We start from the raw sequence: 25,886 nt of genomic DNA, 5'->3' as shown, positions 1-25,886 counted from the left end.
AAACAATCCATTGCATTGAGTTTAAGGAACTCAAAAGAATGGCTGTCTGTTCTTTTGTAGCATGTATGTGCACATAGTTTGCCTGTCAACTGAAGCCATTTTTATGCTAGCACTTGCATTTACACTGCAGGATATCTCATTAACCCAAAATCTCTCTTCTTTTTTGTGCTCTCTTTGCCAATGACTGTTCTTCTCCCTCTCTACAAAGGTAAGCTATGGTCTGCCTATCTATGTCTAAAGGTCTTGTAATGATCTCTGCAGCAGTTTGGTCTTGCTCAGTCATAAGGGCTGGTCATCCCAGACTCAGCAGGTGAGTAGCTGGTCGGCACATAGTATCGGATGGGCCCTCATGGCCAAATCTTCTGTTTTCTTTCCCACATTACAGCAGATCTTGGGTGAACCTGTACTGTGTGCTGAATAAAGGTGAGCTGGGCTTCTATAAGGACGCGAAGAACACCGTCACACCTTACAACAACGAGCCGCTTATCAACCTGAGCCGCTGTGCCTGTGATATCAACAATGGTTACAAAAAGAAGAAGAATGTCTTCACACTCAAGTACTTCATTGGCTTTTTTATTAGCTTTTCCAAAATGATTATCTACGTGTGTAGTGTTCACTTTTCATAACATTCATTTTGCTTTATAATTTTAGAACTAAGGATGGAAGTGAGTTTCTGTTTCATGCTAAAGATGAGGTGAGTTGCTTTTTTTATTTTTATATCCTAGTTGGTTTCACATCTGTGTATTTAAGTCATAACCAGGCCTACTGTAGATGGGATCTGCAGACCTTTTCTGTAAAGTAGACTTTTGGAGCATACAGTAGAAGCTGGTCTGTTGCTGTTTTAAGGTGGTTTTACAAGCTTAAACCAGCTTGGCCAAGCCAGTTCAGCAGTCAGTAGTCCAGCTGACCAACCATCTAGACCAGCTTGGAAAAGCTAATGACTATGACTAACCAGTTGGAATCCATGATGTGAAACCAGTTTCCACCCTAAACAGCTTTTTTTGGATTTCCCAGGAGGAATTACAAGCTTATTGAAAGCAGCCATCATTAATCAAATTCAACAAAATTTTGAATAAAGAAACATGGTTCTGCGTTCAAGTCATTACATTGACTGGTAACTGTTTTTGTGTGAAAACATGTTCTGAGTCTTCAATCTCTCTTTGGCCTGTAGGACGATCTGAAAATCTGGATCACAAGTATAACCGCCAGTATAAGTGAGCATGAAGAGATTAACAAACAGGGGCAGACCAATCCAACTACCTCATCTACTGACGAGGGAACGCGCAGGGAGGGCAGCAGGGCAGGCGGTTCGCAAAGAGGCGAAAAATCAGACCGAGCCGAGGTGGGATCGGTGCGTTCAGACAAGGGTGAAAAGCCTGAGAAAAAGACAGGCAAGAAGAAATGAGACTCCCAAAAACAGTGAGACAGGAGCCAGGACTTCAGAAATCCTGGAAAGTGCTCTGACGGAATCAGGAAACGAAGGCGTCACTGTGAACTCCCTTTATGTCTTGCTGTCCAGCTGAGTGTGGAATCAGGCAGAGCGGAGGTGCACGGAGCTCATGTGTCAGTGAGCGCCCTCTAGTGGCTGCCGAGGACTGTGACAATTCAGGAGCTCCATATGGGCCAAAGAGCTGATAGCATAGGTAAATGGAGGATAAAAGAGAAAGGTGTTATAGTAAAGTAGCTCATGAAGATTATTTTCGAATCGTCTGTGAAAAAGATGACCCATATGTATGTGTACCCGTCTCTCTCTCTCTTTGTATATTGTAAGTCTCGACATCAGTTCTATACAGTCTCACGCTGAAGAGAATGGAAATATGCCAAATTCTTTTTCAAAGTTGGTCTTTTTTCTGAAGAGCATGTTTTGTCTGTTTATTTGTAAGTTGTTTTGCTCTTTTATACTATTAACGTGTTGATTTGTATTCATTGGCTCTTCCACACGATTTTGATTCTCGTCTTGCCACTTTGTAGACCACGTTTGAACGCCATGACATATCAGAGCATGCCTACAAGGTTTAACTTTCAAATGAAGAACGGTATAAACGGTTTGTTTCAAATAAAAAGAAGCAGCTCATCTGCTGTGTGTATTCTCAGATCTGATTTCTAGGGTTTGTTGGTTTCCTACACAATTTTTTCCCAATGTGCAGGAAAGTCTCAATTATTTATCTCATATTATGCATTAAATGTTGAGTGTGAGTTCATTTGCTCTTTTAATGACCAAATCAGTTGTGTATGTGTCTATGCATGTACGCATTGCATACGTCATCAAGCTATTGTGAACGCGAGATCGGGTTTACATCATTTTATTCATACTCAAAAAAGTCTTCCAAGCACAGAACTCCAGAAGCTCTTTTTTTTTCTTCGTGTCAATTTAACTACATGTGATGTTTCTCTCGACCTTATTTCCAATCATTGCACTGAGGACTGAATGGATGCAGGCGTTTGACTTAACTGGTGATGTATGTTTGTTAGATAACTGAATGCCATGTAGATGTTATTATGTGATTGTCTTTCCTGATTGGCTGAAACCGGGTGAAATACGTCTTTGAATGGTGTAGTTCTGCAGGTAATAGTATAGAAAGCCCATAGCTAGCAAAAATGCAAGGTATATTGCAAGAAAAGCGATATATGCTTTAGACAGCTCAGCAAATGATCATGACACAAATCTAAGTTTTATTCTTTGGAGATCCATCCATATACATGCACAAGCTGCAGTTGAAAATGAGCTGACTACGTAATGACGATTTTCCATGCAAACGTACAGGGTTGAAACTAAATGTCATAGTATGTTAAAACCAAACGTAATGGTTTCAGGTATCATATTTGTGCCTCACTGTCCTAAAGTCAGTCAGCTGTAGTCCTTTAAATGTAAAAACGGCTAAATCATGTAAGAAGCAATGGTCCTCTTTCTGTAAAGAGAAATGTAAACCAGTCCTTAAGAGGGAGGAGATGATGTTCATGTAAGTTTTGTTCTATCAAGTTCATGTTTGTTCTTTTATCTGAACACAGCATCATGCAAATGCTTTTGTAATGTCCCTGCTTTGAAATATACAATTGTCAGCTCTCATTTCTCTATACAATCTCAAAGCATTGTATACTGTATATATCTAAAGAGTTTTCTGTGTATGGGTCTGAATTTCTCTTCCTTTGAAGCCCTTGGTTTTGTCTCCAAGTCTAATTTTTGGTACAAAAAAATCCTATTTTTATGCAATAGAATAACTAATACAGGCAGAGGGTATGCAGTTAAAGTATCCAACGTGGTGGCGAATGGAAATAACGTATACACTTGCAAGTAGAAAATGTATGCAATTTTTCCTTTGCACTAAATGACTGCCCCATTGCACAGTGCTATTGTGAGTAGAGGATTGGTGCTTGAGGGTCTGGGACGAGCGTTACTACAAAATGCATTCATTCAGCTACTTATTTACAGAAATCTTGAGAAAATTCTGCTCTAATGCCCCCGACTCACACTTTCTGCTTACACACATTTATACCTGCTGCTTCTACTGTGGTACCACATACGAGTTGATGGACATGAATGTGCAAGTTGAGTGTGTAATTGGAAACGTTTATAAAATGTTCTCAAATCCCAGATGGATCTGATCCATTGAATCAACAGAAAGCACAACCCCAACAGTAAATATTGTCTTCTGATCATTTTAGGGGTTCATTGTGATGTCTATATTCTTAAAGTGCTTTAATTACTTTTATATATACAGTATCACACATGTTATGTGGGTTTTATCATGGCAGATGAACCCTCATAGTAACATTTTTATCTTCTTTAAATGTTTGGGTACGTCTGAAAGCCCATGTCCTGTCGATAGTGTTAGACCCTTAAGCACCACTCGATGACCTGTACAAATTGTAACTGCTTCTGTACAGACAAAAATGCTCTTTTTTCCTGCTGTGATATAAGAACATTTTATGGGTTTTAATATCAGTTTTGAATACCAATGGGGTTATTTCTCCAAAGCTCAAAGGAAAGAAATTGAAAGGAAACTGGGCAATTCAGGTTGCATGAATAACATTGTCCCTGTAATGGTTCTGCTGTGCATGATGAAGCCACTGTCATTCTCACTCACAACCACTGTACAAGGGTGACACTAATACACATGGAAACAGTGAATGAATGAATGCTGTATAATTCAGATCCTGACTGACTCTGTACAGTTAATTCCTTGATAAATACAGCTTGTGATATGTCAAACGTCTCATTTTTTCATTTGTTCTTATATTGGCATCATGTCCTTGTAAAGACCTTCTTACAAGTTAGAGCTGCACGATTATGAAAAAATGAGAATCATGTTTTTGTTTATTAAAGATCACAATTACAACTAAAAAAACGTAATTTAGCCTACTAAAGGTTCTGACGAAATGTTAATTACTGCAGTCTATTGAAAATATCTAATGAATTAGATTTTTTTTAAATCTGTTTAAATGAATGATTCAACGACTCATAAAGAGGGTATAAAAATCATGCAAATGTTTCATTTCTGGAAGAATCAGCATTTTTGAGCGAATCTCTTGAATGAATGATTCAATGACAAATAAAAGTCACTTCTTGGCGCCACTGGTGTAACGATGCAATTGCTACAATCATTATTTGAGGTCAAGATACTTTCAAAACGTGATTTGCTTGTATCATATATCCGAACTATACATTTTTATCCCATTACTTCTGTGATTATTTGAATTATTGTAACAGAAATACTGTGTGGTTGAAAAGACTGTTTGAGAAGTTGTTTCATACATGTACATCTACATGCCAACTTTGTTCATTTTGATAGATCTCTGGCTCAGCTGCTGCACGAGCACATATCTGAATGTTCGCTGTGATTGTACTTGTCATAAGTTTAATCGACATAGAGGAATCGTTGTAATTTAGGAGTAAGATCGTGAGTGTTCAAATCGAAATCGAAATCTTTTAATTATGCAGCTCTACTGCTCAAGTAGCCTACTGTGCATGTAGCTAATTTTCTTTCATTTATCAGCCATATATAGCTGTAAATCTGTTCGAGAAAACAGAACATATTAAATGTTTTGTAGACTAATAGGCCGTTTAGGCTATCCATAGCCAACTAAGCATTGGTAAAGAAACATGACTGATGCACTCAGCACAAATAGACTGATAACAGGTAGCCTACGGCCTCGATGTTTCTAGCCATATGTTGACGTCTTCTATATCCAACTCAAAGTAGGCCTACATAATAGGCCTAATGATGTTAGAAAATGTTAGTGTAGTGTAGTAGTTAGTGTAGATATAGGCTACTTCAAAAATATTTGATTAGGCCGTGTTCGCCTTAGCAGTTTTCACAAATAATCTCCAATTCAATTTTTGTCAATGTGGACATTATTTTCTTTTGTTTTTTCTTTCTTTGTCTATGGATGTGACCAGTAGACCTAATATATTTAAGCAATATCATTAGAAACAGCGATGTTGTCTCAATATACAACAGTTTGATTTAGACATATTGCTACATTGTATTTTTTTCTGCCAAAGAAAATAGTCTCCCCACCTTGAATGATGGACATCTCACAAAATCATTATATTCTGTAGTCAGCTGCAATAACAGAGGATGAGAGTCTTGTTGTTTGCTGTTGTTGAATATGATCAATGATTAAAGTATTTTTTGAATCTTGAAACTAGTGGATAGGCCTACGAATAGGCTAATAGTTCGATATATTTATTTATATTTAACGTATTGCATAATTAATAAAATAGGCATGCTTTAATATATTAATAAATTATATATATTAAAGTCACTTTTGATATCTGAGACAATTAGGCCATGTACAGACTGCAAGTGTCCTGCATTTTATCGGTTGTTGCAGGAAGTGGCCGCTAGATAGAGTGATTTCAAAGCGGAAGTGTGATTTATGAGCGGAAGTGTGCGTGTTGTTACTGAGCAGTGATGATGATGATAATGTAGTGAGAAGGCAGTGCTGTCAAATCAGCAGCATATGGAGTATCATCTCTAGAAAGTATTTCAATCAGAAATGGGTTGTTCAGACGCAAATAAGCAAAGTGCTGTCTTCAACCCATGATACTGAGGAGAGGAGGAAACCAGCTTCCGAATTAAGGTTAGTACTTTACATCTCTTATCATGTTTTAAAATAAAATGCAGTTTTTACTTAGAGAAAAAATGTATTTGCTGTTGTTAGTTGTGTTTGTTCTGAAAAAGTCATTTTAATCGGAGATACGCTTAAGAAACTGATACTTTTGTCCAGTAACACTGTTTGAATATAGTTCTGTTAGTCGGTTGCCTCTGCTACGTTTGATGTATTTATGAAAATAAAGTAATTAATTTATAGTTAGTTGAACATCATAGTTAAAAGAGCAGTGAAAGAGATTTGAGGTCCAGGAGATTTTAAAATAAAATAAAATAAAAATAAAGTAAATGTCTACAGGGACATTTCCATCACTCATTTGCTAAGTTCTGAACTATTTGTGAGTCACCTCATTTTTTAAGTTTTTTTTTTAAGTTTTCATAAAATAAAAAAAAACAGTAATGGTCCACAATTGACTGGACAATGTATTGTCAGAGGTATGGGAACCCTGGATTCATCTCTTAGGTTAATAGTTGAACACATTGAGGACATTTTAGTGAACAATAGAGCAATTTAGAAGGAAGAAAGGGGGGATGAAAACATTGATTGTTTTCCGCTCTAGTGCCACATCCCTGACTGTCCTACATCATCATCATCATCATCATCGTGTCGAGATGATCTGGGTCAGCGTGGCGGGCACTTCACTGTTCATGTGTGTCTACTGATCCAGCATTAAATCTGTGAAATACTGTACTGTCCATTACCACAGAAAATATTACTTGTTCATCAAGTTATAAACTTCACTGTTTATATTTCAACAATGAATTGGTATAGAAACAATATCATTAAAAAGCTGGTGGTAACTATTATGTGGAATTTAAGTTTTTATTTGAGTGTTGATTATTATATCTAAAAATAAATTGCAATTTAATTAGGACCTTAACTTTTAATATTATAGAAATGTACCAACTGACAGGAATCCCTGTATAGTTTACAGCTTTTTTTTAAAAAAGTACTAAAATACTACTTTATATCGAAATGATTTTCGATAATTTAATTGATTTGATTTGTGATGTCATTACACTACCCTAATATAAACACTCCATAATTTAATGATGCACATTTATTATTTCTGTTGATTCAAATGAAACGTTTATTATCTTAATAAATACTAGTACTACATATTCATGACAAAAAATAGCTAGCTAGCTCAAGTGATTTATTTATGTATGTGCATATGTATTTAAAAAGGGAATTATTAATTTTTCACACTCTACTGATATTTCTCTTGTCTCATGGGGAAAAAAGTATATTACTTTTTCCAGATGAAAAGTGCTGCTAAAGCACTACGTTTTTATCAGTCCATTAAAACAAATCAAAAGCAGCTGGGAAGATTTTCAGTTAATAAATACTAGAATTTGTCTTTTTCCACACAAAGCTATTGTATGACATGAGTCGTATGGAAAAAATAACCAAATAAATGTAAAAAAAATGTTTTTTAATTCTATGCAGGGATGGAAGTGCACAGTTCAGGCCTCGGCAGGAAGAGGAAGAGAGAGGAGTCGAATGGCGAGATAAGGGAGTGTTTCTGGAAAATTCCACGGAGAACTTTGGTGAGTGTTGGGAAGGTGGCTTTCAGTCGGCACTCGAGTGTGATGACATCATTTCCTGTGCACGTTTCACACTCTTGTCTTGAGGTGTGTGTGTATGTTTCAGGGGTTGAGTGAACCTGCGCCCTTCTCTGATGAACTGGTGGCCTCAAAAACACCATACGTTCGCGTCAGCATGGAAGAAGCCCGCCTTGGCACTCCAGGTGCGTAAATAGCAATTTTACCCACACTGGCCCTCATTATACACACATTCTCTGTATGATCTCTCTCTTCTGCAATGTTCAATCTCTTTAGAGGACCGTCCGGTACGCGTCTATGCTGACGGGATCTTTGACATGTTCCATTCCGGACACGCTCGTGCTTTAATGCAGGCCAAGTGCCTTTTCCCAAACACGCATCTCATTGTGGGCGGTGAGTTTCCGCCTTTTGTCGCGTGCATTCCTGCTACAGTGTAACCCATCGTGATTCATCCAGGAAATCTGCTCTTCATTTCATTCATGTGCCACTAGTGCAGTGTTGGGGTAGTTAGTCACAAAAAAGTAATTAGTTACTTCTGTAAATTGTAATGAGATTACTTTATTAGTTACTGCATTTGAAAAGTAACTTCACTACTTATTACTTAACTTTCCCGTTTCTTAATTTACCGTGTGGATACATGGACAAACATCATAGCCCAATCATCACTTAGCCTGTCCGCATAGTGTTTTTTGTATAAATGAATACAAAATGGCATGTAAAAGCATATGAAAGAACAATATCCCTGTCTGCACAAAGAATACACCTCACTGTATAATCCACAAACAACAGGATAAAGGAGGCTATGGTTGGGTCTTTCTAAAATGGGATCAACACACAAGTTTCAAAACACAGGTTTTGGGAAACATGAGAACAAAACTCTTCTCCTGAGAACAAAACCAGCTTTTTATTAGATTCATGGCAACAACAAAAAAATGAAGTGGTCAATGAAAAATATAAAAATAAAGGTCACTTTATCCCATAAAATTAAAACAGAAATGCACTTAAGCCCATAAAAAGGAAACATAAAATGCAATTAATTAAATAAACAGAAAATTCACGTCATCCCAAAGACGTTATTTTCCCCTTCGCTCGCTCTCCTCTGCCTCCTGGAGATGTGGCGGTAACATACCAAGTCACAAACTCTTGAACCTATTAATGAATTATTGTGTGTTGCAATTATCAGGATCTTTCCATGCTGGGCTGACAAATGCTTAGACGGGTTGCTCATTGAGTTGGCAGCAGTTGAAAGACACTTGTCGCCTGGGCATAGAGTGCATTTAACACAAATAATTTTGTCCTTTCGAGCAATAAACTGAAAGTAATGTGAATATCACCACTGGTCAAAACCCCCTGTCTCCGTCTCCATCTCCATATCCCTCTTTCCTTCGCACCAGCAGCTGTCACTCAAATCGATCTCTATGGCAACGGTGCCCAGGCAAGCACACACAGATAGCACGCACGTACACACCACTTAAAGGACAAGTTCGGTATTTTACACTTAAAGCCCTGTTTTAAGATCGTTTCTGATGAAATAGAACGGTTAAGATTGAAATTTGGACACATGCTGCTGTCCCGAGAATTTTCGGTTTCTGTGTTAGCACCCCCCACCTCCACAATGGTTTCATAGTTGCACTGGAAGAATCATTCATAAAACGCATTAAACTTTAGTTTACAAAGACGTGAAACTCACCGAGTGGTCTGGGGTGTTCACTGATATGCTCACGCATAAATCGCTGCAAAAGATGCTTTCCAACAGGTGTTTTACCATTCGTTGTAAAACTGTGGACCTATTTTTCCAAACGCCTCACAACCGGACATTCTTCCGTTGAGAGCTTTAATAATAGACACTCCAGCCCAGTTGGTGGCGATAATGCACCTTTGCCAATGTTTGGATGGCGTAGCCTACGATACCGCGACTGCATAACTACAGAAATAATACAAACAACCCCATTTCCGTCTCTGGCGGCGGAGTAATACCGTACCTCACAGAACATCCAATACAAGTCAATGGAGTTGGACAAAAACTACGATAAAACCTGTTGGAAAGCAGCGATTTATGTGTGAGCATATCAGTGAACACCCCAGACCACTCGGTGAGTTTCACGTCTTTGTAAACTAAAGTTTAATGCGTTTAATGATTGTTCCAATGCCCCTATTAAATACTAGTGTAAAATACCGAACTTGTCCAGTAAACTGTAAACAGATCAGAACTTTACAGACAGACAAACACGCCTTGGTAACGCAGGAAAGCGTGTTCCTATAGTCTAGTAAAGTAGTGTAGTTACCAATATTTTTAGTGTAATGCGTTACTTTACTTCGTTACCCAAAAAAGTAATATCGTTACTGTAATCCGTTACTTTGTCACCAAACAGAATTACAGAAGTAATGTGGGTGACACTTTATAATAAGGTTCCATTTGTTAACATTTTTTATTGCATTAACAAACACATTTGTTACAGTATTTATTATTCTTTGTTAACATGAGTTAATAAAAATACAACTTAGTTGTTAGATCAGGTCCATTATATAGTATTAACCGGTACAACTTGTGATTTTAATAATGTGACCGTAAAAGTTAAGTTAACATTAGCTAAGATTGCTAAATGCTTTAGACGTATTTTTCACTGTTTGTTCATGTTAACACAACTGTAAAGTGTTACAGTAATGTTTTTGTCTTTCAGTGTGCAGTGATGATTTGACGCATCAATTCAAGGGTTTCACTGTCATGAACGAGGATGAACGTTACGACGCAGTGAGTCACTGTCGATATGTCGATGAGGTGATCCGCAACGCTCCATGGACACTGACACCCGGATTTCTGTCCGAGCACAGAGTGAGTATCACATTTCATTCCTGTAGCTCAACCAATGCCAAGCTCATGGGTTCGATTCCCAGGGAATGCATGAACTGATCAAACGTGTAGCTTGAATGTGTCAGTGTAAATGTCCAGATTCCACCTACCACATGACATTGTGAGGTGTGTAACTGTTAACATGTTGTGCTTAAAGGGATAGTTCACTCAAAAGTGAACTTCTTGTTATTTATTTGCTCACCTTCTTCACAACCATATGAAGAATCTTTATGCAGTTCTTTTCCGTTCAACAACAATTCATAGTGAACACGTCTGTTAAGTAGTGATGGGAGAAAGTTTGAATCAACTGAATCAATTTCTTTACAAAATGATTCACTGTGAAATGCTGGTGACGCCTGCTGGTCACAACAGTGTAAAACTCAACCCAAACATGCATAAAACACCTTTTACAAACCAATTACAAATGTTTTATTGAAACTGTAATCTATTAAATGCAATTAACAAGTCATCTAATACCATTAAATACTAATTGTCTGTATAATATGGGTTAAGCTTGGTTAATCAGGCCAATAAGTGCCTTTTAACTACAACTCTTCATTTTATTATACAAATCCATCCACCGAATTCATGAAATTGACCCAGGTCAGGTAAAAACCATAAAGACACTGGTTTCGTGGGTTCATGAGATCGACCCCTGCAGAAAACAATTCAAATTGCAAAACAGTTCTCGCATTACGAAGCCTTGTTACCTGTAATCGTACAGCTTTGGCAGTTTAATACACAGTCCGAATCAATGGTTTGAAACAAATAATTTTACAAAGGTTTTGAATGTGACCATCTCACCATTGTGAATTTCACATGAAAAAATAATACAAGTTTTGAACAACATCAGGGTGAATAAATGACCATTTTCATGTTGAACTTGGTTCAACTTTATTTAAAGGTATCCTTGTTACAGTGTGATTACATATAACAAATGAATTAATATTAATTAGCTACATGTACATACTATGGGGTAGAGTTAGGGTTGGTTGCTTGTAATTATGCAAAATTTACTGCTTTTAGTAAGTTCATGCAATTTGTAACATGGACACTGGACAGTGCGCAATAGTATTACCTTATGCATTAACATAATAATAATTTACAACAATAGACCAACAAATCATGAAGATAAATATTGGTACCGTCTCAGATTTTGAGCTATGCTAATCTGAATGTGGTTCAGTATTGCCGTGTCACTCAGTGGAACAGAGATAGGCTGCGTCTGAAATCACTTGAGGAGGTACTTATTTTCACTAAGTAATTACTTTGTGACTGCTAAAAATCACGCTCTATATAGTATGAATATGATTCGCCATGTTGCCCTTATCACATGACCTACCAGCATCAGTTGTGTCACATTACCACCATTCATTAATCCTCTGCTGTGGCCTCATGGGATATTTAAGTGTCCATCATATGCACACTTCAGAATCTCACCGGAAGAAGTAGGGCATCCAGGTACTTTTTTCCTACTTTTGTATAAGTACTGTGAATTCTGACATACTACTCATGTCACATACTGTTTTTCGTCTACTATATAGTAGGGAAGTATACGATTTTGGATGCAGCCATAGTCTTAATAAACACTGATATGATGACATGTTCTCCCTAGATAGACTTTGTCGCCCATGACGACATTCCATACATCTCAGCAGGAAGTGATGATGTTTACAAACATATAAAGGACGCAGGTAGAAATATTAAAAACTTCTGCAGTGTCAAAAAAAAAAGAGTTTTTATTTGTCAACAGAATCACCAGATTTGCTCTTGAAATTCTCTTTTCTAAGGTATGTTCGCACCGACTCAGAGAACAGAAGGCATCTCCACATCCGACGTAATCACACGAATCGTACGTGATTATGACGTTTATGTGCGCCGCAACCTACAGAGAGGCTACACTGCGAAAGAGCTGAACGTCAGCTTCATCAATGTGTGTGTGTGTGTGTGTGTGTGCTTGACTACACACATCCAACTTTTATTAAAGCCATTAAAAAGGAAATATTCCTTTGAAAAGCAACTTGACTCTGTTCCCCTTTTTCCCCAGGAGAAGAAGTACCACCTTCAGGAACGCGTGGATAAGGTGAAGCAGAAGGTCCGAGATGTGGAGGAGAAGAGTAAAGAGTTTGTGCAGAAGGTGGAGGAGAAGGGCATCGACCTCATTCAGAAATGGGAGGAGAAGTCACGCGAGTTCATCGGGAACTTCCTGCAGATGTTTGGGCCTGACGGGGCGCTGGTTAGTCTGGATGTGTGCGGCTATTACATACATCTCAGGGAATGTTGTTTTAGTTGGGAAAGCATGGCTTCTCAACTCTGGCCCTCGAGGTCCACTTGCATTTCCTGCAAACCGAGTCACTCTGAGACACTGAACACACCGGAGGTTCATAAGCATAAACACAGTGCTGCGCTTCACTCTGAAACACACTGCGCTTATGTTTAATTCAGTCGCAGCCTTTGCATTTTGATAATCACATATCACAAGCCATATCACGATTTCGGTTGTATTTCGATTAATCTTGCAGCCCTGTCATGCACTATTTACTACTCCAAACAGGACAAAGAAGCACCATAAAGTGTTGCACAAGTCTTCTGTAGTCATACGACAGCTGAAATTTGAGTCATGTACTGATAATCCACAAGCACAAATTACATTTGGCGTCATTGCATCACATCTGGTGCAACATCACACACTGTGTTTGAATATACGCAAAAGAAATGTAAGCACAATACGCTGATTTCACGCAGCCGCCATTTTGAAATTGAAAGTGAGGCTCCGGTGGGAAGAACCCCGGAAGTAAAGATAAACAACAATACCTTGGACTACCAACCTGAAGCTGCTGCCGCGATTTACACTATTGGATGTTAAAGGAGTTGTTCACTTTTTAAAAAACTTTAGCTGATAATTTACTCACCCCCATGTCATCCAAGATGTCTTTCTTTCTTCAGTCGAAAAGAAATTTAGGTTTTTGATGAAAAAATTCTAGGATTTTTCTCCATATAATGGACTTCATGGGGTACCAAACGGTCCAAGGTCCAAATGACTCGAAAAGGTTCATCAAAATGAACAAATTGTACATCAAAATGAACAAATCTTTTTTCGAATGACTCGAAAAAAGATTTGTTCATTTTGATGAACGAGTTCGAACAGGAGAGTCACGAACGTGCATCACAGAACAGAGCAAGGCGAGCATTTGTGCTTATAAAACTTAAACTTTTTTTATTTATTTTTGAAATGACCGATCGTTTCGCAAGATAAAACCCTTATTCATCGTCTGGTGTCGTTTAAAGCCCTTTGAAGCTGCGCTGAAACTGTCATTTGGACCTTGGACCGTTTGGTACCCAATGAAGTCCATTATATGGAGAAAAATCCTAGAATGTTTTCATCAAAAACCTTAATTTCTTTTCGACTGAAGAAAGAAAGACATGGACATCTTGGATGACATGGGGGTGAGTAAATTATCAGCAAAAGTTTTTTAAAAAGTGAACTACTCCTTTAATATCCAATATAGGATGTGTATATAGTTTGTTCCTGCTCCTTTTTTTACTTTCTGAATTATATTTAAAAATATATTTTATTTATAAATTAATTTCACTGTATATAGTCTAAAGTATGAAAGACATGTATGTACAGTTTTAGAATAATTAATTTCTACATTAAACACAACAATACACCATCGCATTTGCGATCTCCTGTGATTAAAGGCGACACTTCCGGTTTTCTTCCCACCGGAGCCTCGCTTTCGTTTTCAAAATAACGGCTGCGTGAAATAAGCGTATAGTGGAGGGGAAACTTTTCTAGCAAATTGGAGTACATTTTCATTTCAACGATTTCGTACAACAAAATGCTCTAATATCATGTATTATGTTTCTAACAGAAGCACATGTTGAAGGAGGGAAAGGGACGAATGTTACAGGCCATCAGTCCCAGACAAAGCCCCAACAGCAGTCCCGTACGCGAGGAGCGCTCTCCGTCCCCCACCTTCCGTCTTCCCTTCTTCTCTCCTCCTCCTCCTCATCATCACAGCGGCACACACAAAGATGAGGATGACTAGAGATCACGCTCACAAGCAGCTGTTGGTGTTTTTCCACATCGTTTGTGTTTTATATGCTTTCTTAAAGCCACTGTGAATAGCCAAGAATATAAATGAAGGATGGACTATGTTAAGATTGATTCAAATGAGGAAAATGTATTGAACCAGCGTTTACAAAATGCACAATAGTGAGCGAATTATTCCACCCGTACTTTCTAAAGGTTTTGATCCCACTTCTCCCTCTCGCTTCAGAGAGATTTGCCACACATCACTAAACCAAAAAGCTTCATATTGTTGGCCTATTCCTTGGATACATTTCGTATTCAGCCTGGACCTTGAATAATTATGCATTTTTAGCGTGTCTCGTTTTTTTTGGTCCGCTTGCACATAATCTCATTCTCGGTTGTGCGTATAACTCACCCTCACCTGCCTTTGTTGTCTAGATCTTTTCATATTTGAACAGGGGCCAAATGTGAGAATTACTCCGGGATGAGGGTGGGATCCCAGGATCAGTCGTCTCTGTGTAGTTTGGTTTGTAACTCAAATTGAAAGTCTGCTTTTATTTTTCACTCATACTTTTGGAGCGTTAATTTGTCTTTCTGACTCATCTTATGTTTCTGCTGAAGTTCACTAGTTGTTTCTCCTCATATGAACTCGCTCTCAGACTCCGATATGAACTAATAATTTTGGGGCCTGGCAGTGACGGAGTCTGGCACCTCTATTTAAACCCTGGGCTATTCTGTGGCACGGGTCCCAGCCTTTTTGGAAAGGATTTGCCTGCTGAATGTTTACATTACCCAAGCCCACTGAGGAACAGTGTTAACACAAAAGACTACGAGGACCTGTTTGTTTACATGTTTGCACAGGACAGGAAGAACTCCGTAGGATTAAATGTTTGCCAGCAGACAAAAAAATGACTTTGGCTTTCCTGTGGTCAGGAACATTATTAATACTTGATTCATTTTAGATGATCATAGGGAATCAAGAGAATTCAGTGAACAATGCCAGTGAATCACTAAACCATATTAAAAGAGTAATACATTTGTCTTGTGTCGTGTTGCTCATTCACAAGGACCAAAAGACACATTATGAACCTTTAATGTCCAATAATATAAGAAAAAGAAAAAGAAAACTAACATTAACCTAACAGCAGATACAGCCAACATCAGTTACAGATGCACAATAATTCAAGTTACATTTCTGCTTCCAGATTTTATAACTGGTTCTAGCAGCTGCATCGCTTCAGTTGCCCTGTGTGTACAGTAGGTATCATGCAGCACATGTAAACAAGGACATATTTCCTACTGTAGATGACACGGCCTTCACGACACGCGTCTGAAATCTTTTATTTCATGTCTTGGGGCGAAGACAATAATGAGTCCATGACATAGTTGGAAAGGTTAATAAGCTATTATTCTCATATCTGCCAGTCACAGATCCACGTCTGCCCTCAAGGGCTTCAACAAGGGCCGCAACACAACTTCATTTCGTTTAAATGAAATAAACTATAACAATAATAATAAAATAATCAACAAATAAAAGGCTAAAGGCCCATTCACACCAAGAGTAATAACTATATTGGCCTCCATACCATCATTCTGTTTATTATAAGTGCTCTGCAGTTTTGTCGTCTGCTGCTGCTTAAATGCTCAAGCTCTTTAAAATCGGGTGGATTCTGATTGGCTGTTAAAGATTTATTGTTCATCAGCTGGGGGAGGAAAAAAACTTTATGAAATTATTCCGATAATAATGTTCCGGTGTACAAAGTTATAAATTATTTTATTATATCTAACTCTATCCACATACACAGTACTCACGTAGGGCGATGTACAGTCTAGAAAATCTCAGCCGCTTGATTGCTTGCATCGTCGTAAAATGTAGACTATATTCTCACCCAGCTGTAACAAAAATGTTCTGAAAACGTTTTACTAGCATTCCCATTAAGTTATGAAAATGTTATTTCTGAATGGTCTCTGAACATTCAAAAGTCCAGGTTTTTTTTTTTTTTTTTTTTTCTTGGTTATACAAACGTCATTTTATCATAATGCAAACATTATGGAATGCTACTTTTGAATGTTCTTTTAACATTCTGAAACAAGTCCAATCATTTAAAAAATGTTGGATGAACATCCAACTAAAAAGTTTTAGAAAAAAAAACATTCCATGAATGATCTATAAATGTTTTTTGTGCTAACGTGTTTTCGATATCATTATCAAAGACGAGATCACTGAACATTAACGTTACTGGAATCATGTTTGTTCATATCTTTCAGAGAACCTTCTGAGAACATTCTCTGTTAGCTGAGAATCTGCTGAATGTGAACAAAGATTGAAGATATTAACATATTAACATTATGATTATTAAAACATTAATTGGTGTGAACTTTCCTTAAAACCACAAAAAAATGGAGACTTCACATGCACCGCTGATCTTTTTTCACTGTAGAGAATGAAATTGTACCTTTTCAAACTAATTTGAGAAGATTTTGATTTTGTTTTCCCCTCAATCGGTCTACGATGTTTAAATTCGGTTTTGCACCTTCAGAGATTTTAAGCATCTATGAAACTATTTATTACACCTCAGAAGTGGCATTTACGTTAATAATAAAAAGCGAGCACCTTTTTCGGCACCTTCGCAGCAGGCGTACAACAGGAAATCCAGTTGGTGGTCCTTCCAAATATCGTCTTGGACAACATGTGACCTCAGAGTTACGAAGGTCAGGATCCAGTGTTGTGCAGGTCGTCCATGGCGACTCCGGCCTCCAGACAGAGGTGTGTGCGCTGCCGAGTGGTCTTGAGCCCTGGAGGTAGAGCAAGTGGTCAATACGTCCAGCGTCAGTCACTCCATCAGCTGTTGTTGGAGGACTGCTCTGGCTTCAGCCGGATGGCCCAGGAGTTGGCAGAGACGACGTTACCGCGCCGATGGATCCGGCAGGTGTACGTGCCTTCATTGAATTCATTGGCCACGAGCCGCAGGTCCCGATCTTTAATTACAATATATCCAGGAATGGATGTCAGCAACTGCTCTCCGTCCTTATACCAGCTGCGGATAGACGAAAAGAATTAAAACTAAGCTTCAAAAATGATGCATTTCATAACTTGGAACTTAACATAACTTAAGTTACATCAAACAGATAAACGAGTTTCAGGCGCTGCGTAAACTCAGTCCCGTTTGAAGATCCAGTCATGTCTGATACCTGAATTTGCTGGAGTTTGTTTTTAGATGAGCGAGGAGTATTTTTCCTAAAATCCTCCCAAACAACACGTGAGGATGTAGGGGTTGTTTGATTTGTTTGTTTTTTGGACCCCCAAGACTCAACTAATCTCTGCAATTCTCCATCTGTAATCCTTGGAGAGTCTTTGGCCACTCAAACTCTCCTCCTCACTGTGCATTAAGACAATATAGACACACGTCCTCTTCCTGGCAGATCCGTAACATCTTTAGTTGATTGAAACTTCTTAATTATTGCCCTGATGGTCAAAATTGGATTTTTAATTCCTTAGCTATTTTCTTACAGACACTTTCTATTTTGTGATGCTCAACAATCTTTTGATGCACATCAGAACTATACTCTTCGGTTTTACTCATTGTGATGGATGATTAAGGGAATATGTCCTTTGTGTTTCCTCATATTTAAACTCCTGTGAAACAAGAAGTCATAGCTAGACAATTTCATGTTCCTAGTCACCCTGATGTGCTAAAAAAAAAAAAGGTAATTATTAATGGGAATATTCTTTACTCGTAAAAAATTCTAGGGGTGCCAATAATAGTGGCCAACGTGTTTTGGAGAAAAACATTTATTTCATAATGTGATTTCTCCCCCACTTTCCATTATTTTACTACAATGAAAGGTTAGATTTTTGCACCTTTTTCTGTATGAAAGATCAAAAGGATAAACAAACAGCCATTTTTGATCATATTTACCAAGGTTGCCATTAATTCTGACCACAACTGTATGCACGCACTTTGGGTGTGATCACAAAATCTGTGGGAATGAGTAAAATTATGAGCAATACACGCAATCCCACGCAGAAATTCAAACCCTGTAACACCAACCATATTCATCCGGAGCAAATGAAACGAGTGAGTGAGTGGAGGCCGGTTTGTGTGTCACTCGCTGTCGGAGAGAAGAGAGAGCGAGAAAGAACAGCTGGTATGGTGTGTCTATTCTGCAGGAAATGAGTATTGGACGCATTTCAGATACATATCGATATCACTACATTGCACTTAGTTTATTATTCCAGATGTCTTTTTAAAATACTACAATTGAAAAATAATTGACCCACCAAAGTGGCTAGTAGGACTGACTGCGTTAAACACCTGCATTTTGGTGGGTTGACGGGTGTTCATGTCAAACCCTGCCTTTTACTTGCTAAAAAAGTATAAACTATCAATCAGACAACAGAAGGCATGTCGTAGATTGTGTGCAACAGTTTTTTCAGCAAAGTTTTGATTGTGTTGATCATTTAGAGGCCTTCAAATATGATACAGTAGGCTTTATAGGGTTAGGGATACTCTACCTGACTTTTGGAGGCACTCTAGTATTTTTTGTCCCACAGCGGAAGCCCACAACTTTTCCACGAGGCACAATTTTGATCTTCACATTTTCAGGAGGAGGGGTCGGGGTAGACACTGCATCCAGAGGCTCTGAGGAGCAAACCAACACTTTAAAGAGTGTGTAAGTTCATAATATTCACTATCATCTACTTTTTAATGGTTTATCTAAAGTAGCTGACAATATCTGTCCACCTGCATGAAGAAGAATATTGTGTGTAAGTGAAAGGCTATAGATGGGAAGTGCTGTAGGAGATGTTGGAGGAGGATGTTTTGAGTGTCTCACCGTAGCAAAGGTCGCACCGCTTTGGGCAGTTTTTCTTCATGAAGCTCCGTCTCCTCTCACAGAAACCCAACCGGGCCCAAGGATCACACACACGCTTCTTGTCCAAGCATCCTGAGGCAGATGATAGAAACAAGCTTCAGCTCCAAAACTCTGAAGAGATGTGAGCATTGGGGACCAAGCATTTTCCCAATTATAAATTGCAGTCTGACTGGAAGTTGTGTTCCTTCGAGCCTCAAGTATATCAAGAAATATATCAAGAAATAATGTTTCGGGCAATATCTAAGCTTCCATTTTTATCTAAAATATTAGAAAAGATTGTTTTCAACTTTATTTTTAACAAAAAATTTAGTTTTTTTGATACATTTTAATCTAGTTTTAGATCAGGTCATAGCACAGAAACAGCTCTTCTTAGAGAAGCTAATGACATTTTATTGAAAACTGACTCTGGTAGTTTTGCTGGATCTTAGCGCAGCATTAGACACGATTGACCATACCTTATATCCTTATTGAACGTCTAAGGCAGTATGGCAAGCATACTATGTGGATTAATATAGCATGCTCTGGTTAACTTAAGTCATGTGACTTCTACTTGTGTGCTAATCATGTGACTGTAGTATGTGTATATTTGCCATAGTTAACTTCCTGTTTTTACAACTGAAGTTGGTGTTTGGATAAACATCGAAACGTCTTGCTAACTTGTTTTTATGTAGTCCAGTGACTTTTAATTAATCATTTGTTTGAACATTTTATTACCTGGATGTTTTAGAAATCATGTATCTACATAGACAGAACTTTTTCTGTTAAAATTGAAAAGTTCTCATCATCTATAGCTTCTGTTTCCTGTGGGGTCCCTCAAGGTTCTATTTTGGGACCAGTGTTATTTTCATTATATATGCTTCCTCTTAGTTCTGTTTTTATGAAATATAGTATTTCTAATCATTTTTATGCTGCTGAAATCCAGATGTATTTGCCTATAAAGTCTGGAGATGATGCATCCATTACATCACTTTTTGAATGTCTAAAAGATGGAAAAAATGTGGATGAATAATATCTTTCTCCAGTTAAATGGGAAAAAGACAGAAATTATTATATTTGGCCCTTGTAGGATATAGCAACGAGTCTAGGTCCTCTGTCATCCAATCTGCATACTTATGTCAAGAATCTGGGATATATTTTTGACACAGAGTTGAGGTTTGACAGACAAATCAATCCAGTTGTGAAGAATAGTTTCTTTCAACGGCAAAATATTGCTAATCTTAAATCTGTCGTATCTTTCAGTGATCTGGAGAAAGTAATCCATGCTTTTATTTCTTCTTTCTCTTGATTAATGCAATGCTTTGTACCTGGGTGTAAGTCAGTCCTCACTGTCATGTCTTCAGCGTCTTCACCAATGAACAACCGATGCATAGAACCAAGTCTACTTCCATTTCATCACAACTTTAAACACCTACATTTCGCTTACCATAAAGGCGCTGGATGCCCCAGATATCATCTTGAGCGATGTTCCGCTGACCTGTGTACGTTGCATTGGGGTGCATTAATGCATTAGGGTCCCGTGAATGCCAGAGACCTAAAGCGTGACCGATTTCATGAGCAGCAACCTGAACCAGGTCGTTCAGCCACACACCTGTACAGAGACAACAAGCGATAAAATCAAAGAGTCAAGGACAAGATGAATGGATGTTGATATTTGTTTCTCTTCAATTTCCTCAGTTTTTAACATGACTAATGTTCTACTAACCTGATAGGTTAGGGTTAGTTGCCAAGTTACTTAGTCTACTATCAGTCTACTAATACTCTAATTAGAGTTAGTTGACATGTAGCTGACAAGTTACTTATAGTAGAATGTCTAAAGTGTAAGCCAAAAATCATCTGGTGCTTTCACATAATCTTGAATTTTGTCTGAAACTTACTTTTTGCACTAAAAATGTACAGAATTCAGATATAGGTCAGACAATTTAAGGTCCTTGTGGGTCAAAAGTGAGTCACTGGAAGTAAGTTACACCAGCAACACTTCTGCATATTCACACTTTTTTTTTAAAATTGTCATTATAGCACCACCCATCTGTCAAAAGTTATAAAAATGTATAATCATTGAGAAGAGTATATATCTGTATTCTGACCAGCACACCCACCCACTTTCATAAATAAATGTATTAGATCAGTACCTTGTTTCCAGCTGAATCGGGACTTTCCCAGAATCCAGAACTCATGGTTGTCAAAGTGGATTTCTCCACGTGGAGGAAGGAAGGCGTGGGCCAGCTCACCGTTCAGTCCGTCAAAACACGGGTGCAATGGAGACCACCAACAATCGGTGTGATTGTACGTGTAGAACCCTGTCTCAGAAAAAGGAGAGTTTCATGCAAAAAATGTTACATTAAAAAAACTGCATAAAATAATCTGTCAGCCTGCCAAAGTGCTCATGCCTGATGTTTTGGCTCTTTTCCTGCTGATTTATTTACCTATAGTGATGTCAGCACTTTTGTTGGGGTTGGTGATTTCAGTGAAAGCCAGAGGAGAAACATCACTCCATTTCGTGAAGGCGATGCTGATAGCTTTGCGGGTATCATCTTTATTCAGTGTGTTGGGATACTTTGTGATCCTATAAGAGGGAGAAACACAAAGAGTCTTTGTGTCTGCTATCAATCAGAAAGCACATTTACAAAAGCCGAACACTCCTGAAATCAATGTGCTGGTCCCAAAATATCCATCATCATCTGAACCCCAGATTACTTCTTTTGTCCACCTCCTGCATCTGTCTGTTCATACTTTAAGCATTCGGCAATCATGGCCATTAATAGAAAGGCTTTCCTTCAGAAAGTCAATTATAAAGTATATTAAAATAATGTCTTTATTGATTTTCCTGGTAGTCTCCTCTGTCTCTCTCTCTCACTTGTAAGTGACGTTGAAATGCTCCCACTTGTATCCCAGTGGGTTGATGGCATAGCGCTTGGATCGGGCCGGACCTCGATGAGACCTCGTGTCCACAGGTGTCGGTACCTCCACACATGGTTTATGCAACTGAATACTGGCCACCTGATAAGAAGATAGAAAAAGGGAAGCTAACATGTTGTGTGTTTTATATGTGTGCAATGTCATCATTTAGCAAACCACCAAGTCAAATGTGTAGCACAAATGATGATTCTGATCCACATGAGTAATTCTGATCATATTTTAGAGATGATTCTGGAGATCCACCTTCCTGCAGAATTCTATAAACATTTGCAATCTTCACACGGCTACTGAACACTTGGGGCAAATACAGGAAATATGTCATGTACTGTAAGTAGACAAGTTGTCAAGTGCAAAGACTGCAAGTGTGCATACTGTATTTGGGAAGGGCACAAGTGTGCTGCACAAGTCCTGAAAAGTGAAGCCAAAACGTTTCGATCACCCCCGGTGGCTGGATGCAGTATAGCTCATAACCACCACTGCATAATGAACCGTTATGTTTTTATTACCTTAGAATGAGACATTTATATCTCCATAACCGCGGGCGCCCCCTGCTATGGAGGTCGACATATTGTTTCGTCATATTTCTACCGTAGCCGACAGCGAACACACAGCGCGTTTCCTCACTACCTTGAAAAATAAGTTTTCAGTTGTGTATAAAGACCTTACTTAATGAACCGTTATATTTGTATGACCTTAGAATGAGCAGTTTCTATCAACACACACCGCGGGTTCCCTTACATTGAAATGCGCCGACATGTTTCTACAGTAGCCCTGAACGGACAGACGCATTTCGTTACTATGTTGCTGACACAATAATGAACAAGTAACAATAATATTCGCAATAACATATATTTTTTCTGAATAATTAAGTAAACATAATTTCTTAATTTATCCTTGTAAAGAAACCTCATTGCTGAACTCGCTACTCTCTGCGGTCTCAGACGATGACATATTTTCCAGTCGGCCACCGTAACTTTTGTTGGTTGCAATTCCGTAACCGCACCACTAGATGCCGCTAAAAATCACGCACTGCACCTTTAAGTAAGTTAAGTAAATAAGTTTAGTTTAAGTTAGTTATTTGATGCTGTAAAAACAGGGGTGTGCGAAAGTGCACTTAATGATTTGTTGACTAACATACTAAAGTGCATTTAAAGTACATGATTATAATTTAACAAGTTTGCTATTCATTATTACATTTAAAAGCTAATATAATAGAACTGGAATAAATTTAGCAGAAGAAAGAAGCTCATACATGTTTAGAACAACTTGAGGGTGAGTAAATGATGACAGAATTTAAATTTTTATGTGAACTATTCCTTTAAGTGTATTATTTTAAATTATATTATTTCCGTAATAAGCTCTTTTAAAAGTTTGCTAAAGTGTACTTATTTTTCACAAGGGATAATCTAATAGATAGGTGAACTTTTGGAGAGCAAATGAACTAAATCAGGAGTGCAAATGACCGCTGCTACCTCATTCTGCTCAGATGTTCAGCTGTTCTGTGTTTTGTTTCTCGTCTACATGGCATGCTCATCATATCAGGAGCAGTCAGAAGCTCCATGCAACCGAAGCTCAGGAATATCTGTCACCCATATGTGAAGGCCCCGCTCCCCTTCCCCCATGACCTTCAACACTGTTCCTTTCTCTCATCCTCCTCCGTTTGATCTTTGCAAAGATTTTACAACTCTCTCCAGAAAGAAATGCACGTGAATGCATGTTTTAAGTGGGACAAATGGGTAACATTAAGATTTTAGGATAATAGATCATTTTAGAACAAGATAATAGGCGGTCACACTTTAGATTAGGGTTGAATTTTCACTATTGACTAAATATTAACTACAACTTTTGCCTCAATAAAAATAAACCCCCAATGATTTCTTATTAATAGTTAGTAAGGCAGTTGTTAAGTCTATTATTAGGGCATGCTGATGATATGCATGCTAATAAGCAACTAATTGGTTAGCAATTGGACCCTAAAATAAAATGTTACCAGAATAGGCTACTATTTCGATATTCACGTTAAATTCAATGTGGTGTAATTGTTTGTGAAATTTAGATTCAATTTTTTAAGTAAAAAATTGTTCTTGTAAATCCTACAACATATATTTGTTTTCAATGTATATATTTAAATAATATGTTAAACATAAAGGAAGGTGTTTATTGTAGGTGTCACTATTTCTTTCAAGATCAATTCTTTTTGCGGTTCAGTTCAATTGTCCTGGTCCAAGTAAATATAGATAAAATATACATAAAAAATGCATGTATGAAAATGACAAATTAATTAGAAAATGCTGTTTAAAATCATTTAGATGACGTACAGGCAAGTCAGATGTCCCTGTTACACTTATGTCAAAGGGTCATCGACATTTTCAGTTCTTTTAAGAGTACTAGACAAAAAAAGTGAAATATGAGGTTGACATGATATTGAGGTCTTACCGTGTGTTTTGTCCACGCAGGCACGGCCACAAGACAGTTATCCAGCACCATCAGCAACAGCGCACAGGAACACATCCAGCGCATCTTTAAATCACACATACAACTTCCACTTTTTTACCTTCCACGTTGTGTTTGATCCACAAATTCTTGAGTAAGAAAGTATTTCCACAGAACTAACCGCATCCAGACGCGCGCGCGCACGTGCAGAAGACAGATGTGCCCGCGCCTCCGGACAGACAGATTCGTGCGAATGTTTCAGTTGACTGTGTTTAGACTTTATTTAATGCACTTCTGCTTCTTACTCTGAACTTTCACTCTTTCCCTCTCTCCAGGGTGCAGGAATGATCCCGCATGAGCATAAAGAACCGCCCTGCTTCAATCCAATCTCCTCCTCATCTCCTCCCTTTACTCTTCAAGCATGTGTAGCCTGTTTATCCACTCACGATAACATAAATGTTGCGAGTATTTCTTTTCCTTGACGCATTGTCTTCTCGTCTTCACGACGAATGCAAAAACATAACCTTTTTTACAGCTTTGCAAGTTCTCAAGTTCGGGAACGCCAATATTCAGATCACGTCACCTGAGTGATGTCACTACGCCAGTGCCATATCTATTCAATTAGCAGAAATAAAAATCATTGAAATAGTAAATTTTTTCTTCAAAAATTCAGTTGTAGGGCAAAAAAAAAAAAAGTCTCCCTCTTCCTCTGTGAATTCCTCTTTATTTTCCCTAAATGATCAACACCCCTAGTAAGTCACAACAGGGTTTTTTTTTCTTCACGTGCCTGCAAAAGTCTTTGTCAAGAAATCATTAGAAAGACACTGAAAGTAAAAAAGCTTGCCTCACTTTCAACACCTAGTATCCTCATTTCTGCAGTTTCATTACTAGCTATCATGCTTGAATTCCAAGTCAACATGCAAGGGAGCATTTTGAAAAGGCCACAAATTAAGCATGCTTAAATTGTGCTCATTAAAAATCCATTGTGTAGAATTGCAGATTTTGGCATAACACATGGCATTCATGGCCAAATGGCCCTCAGTCTCTATCCCTAACCTCATTAGTTTGGTTGACCTTGAGAGAGTTCGGGAACAGC

General features: G+C 38.1%; 3 protein-coding genes across 9 annotated transcripts in view; 2 read left to right on the top strand and 1 right to left on the bottom strand.

Annotated features, from left to right (window-relative positions):
- Positions 1-4,210, top strand: part of sptbn4b (spectrin, beta, non-erythrocytic 4b) — a 106,287-nt gene extending 102,077 nt beyond the window's left edge. For 3 of the 6 annotated variants that reach the window (XR_013210488.1, XM_077248463.1, XM_077248461.1), the window contains 3 exons: positions 389-556; positions 652-694; positions 1,172-4,210. Coding sequence is in view for 5 of the 6 variants with exons in the window: in XM_077248463.1 (XP_077104578.1) it covers positions 389-556; positions 652-694; positions 1,172-1,405 (445 nt within the window). In the remaining variant the exon portion in view is untranslated. Of the gene's footprint in view, positions 1-385; positions 557-651; positions 695-1,171 lie in introns of all 6 variants that reach the window. The other 3 variants (XM_077248462.1, XM_077248460.1, XM_077248464.1) reach the window with 1 other exon arrangement.
- A 1,652-nt stretch (positions 4,211-5,862) lies between these two features.
- On the top strand, positions 5,863-15,604 carry pcyt1ab (phosphate cytidylyltransferase 1A, choline b). Of its 2 annotated transcripts, XM_077248459.1 has the most exons (10): positions 5,876-6,084; positions 6,674-6,763; positions 7,564-7,664; positions 7,768-7,864; positions 7,956-8,072; positions 10,361-10,512; positions 12,146-12,224; positions 12,321-12,463; positions 12,578-12,766; positions 14,406-15,604. In XM_077248459.1, the coding sequence occupies exons 3-10, from the start codon at positions 7,566-7,568 to the stop codon at positions 14,580-14,582; spliced, it is 1,053 nt and encodes a 350-aa protein (XP_077104574.1). In that variant the 5' UTR covers positions 5,876-6,084; positions 6,674-6,763; positions 7,564-7,565; the 3' UTR covers positions 14,583-15,604. The 2 variants fall into 2 exon arrangements, with proteins under 2 accessions (XP_077104573.1, XP_077104574.1); XM_077248458.1 differs by lacking the exon at positions 6,674-6,763 and having other exon boundaries at positions 5,863-6,084.
- A 951-nt stretch (positions 15,605-16,555) lies between these two features.
- mmp23bb (matrix metallopeptidase 23bb) lies at positions 16,556-25,118 on the bottom strand. The gene is made up of 8 exons (XM_077248457.1): positions 24,794-25,118; positions 22,296-22,438; positions 21,865-22,004; positions 21,571-21,738; positions 20,865-21,029; positions 19,403-19,513; positions 19,083-19,209; positions 16,556-17,604 (listed from the first exon to the last, which is right to left on the bottom strand). Exons 1-8 carry the CDS (start codon positions 24,890-24,892, stop codon positions 17,409-17,411), a joined length of 1,149 nt encoding a protein of 382 aa, XP_077104572.1. The 5' UTR covers positions 24,893-25,118; the 3' UTR covers positions 16,556-17,408.
- Between the last annotated feature and the right edge of the window lie 768 nt (positions 25,119-25,886).

Source organism: Siphateles boraxobius, unplaced genomic scaffold (genome assembly GCF_051911475.1).
Source record: "Siphateles boraxobius isolate OS27281-9 unplaced genomic scaffold, OSU_SipBor_1 30, whole genome shotgun sequence".
Lineage (NCBI taxonomy): Eukaryota > Metazoa > Chordata > Actinopteri > Cypriniformes > Leuciscidae > Siphateles > Siphateles boraxobius.
This window is presented reverse-complemented; position numbering and strand designations above follow the sequence as displayed.

Coding starts and splice junctions, on each gene's coding strand:
- mmp23bb (XM_077248457.1), bottom strand. CDS start 24,892: ATGTGTGATTTAAAGATGCGCTGGATGTGTTCCTGTGCGCTGTTGCTG. Junction 21,030..21,570: donor CCGATTCAGCTGGAAACAAG/GTACTGATCTAA, acceptor GTCTCTGTACAG/GTGTGTGGCTGAACGACCTG. Junction 19,210..19,402: donor GCGGTGCGACCTTTGCTACG/GTGAGACACTCA, acceptor TTTGCTCCTCAG/AGCCTCTGGATGCAGTGTCT.
- pcyt1ab (XM_077248458.1), top strand. CDS start 7,566: ATGGAAGTGCACAGTTCAGGCCTCGGCAGGAAGAGGAAGAGAGAGGAG. Junction 7,665..7,767: donor AAATTCCACGGAGAACTTTG/GTGAGTGTTGGG, acceptor TGTATGTTTCAG/GGGTTGAGTGAACCTGCGCC. Junction 8,073..10,360: donor CACGCATCTCATTGTGGGCG/GTGAGTTTCCGC, acceptor TTTGTCTTTCAG/TGTGCAGTGATGATTTGACG.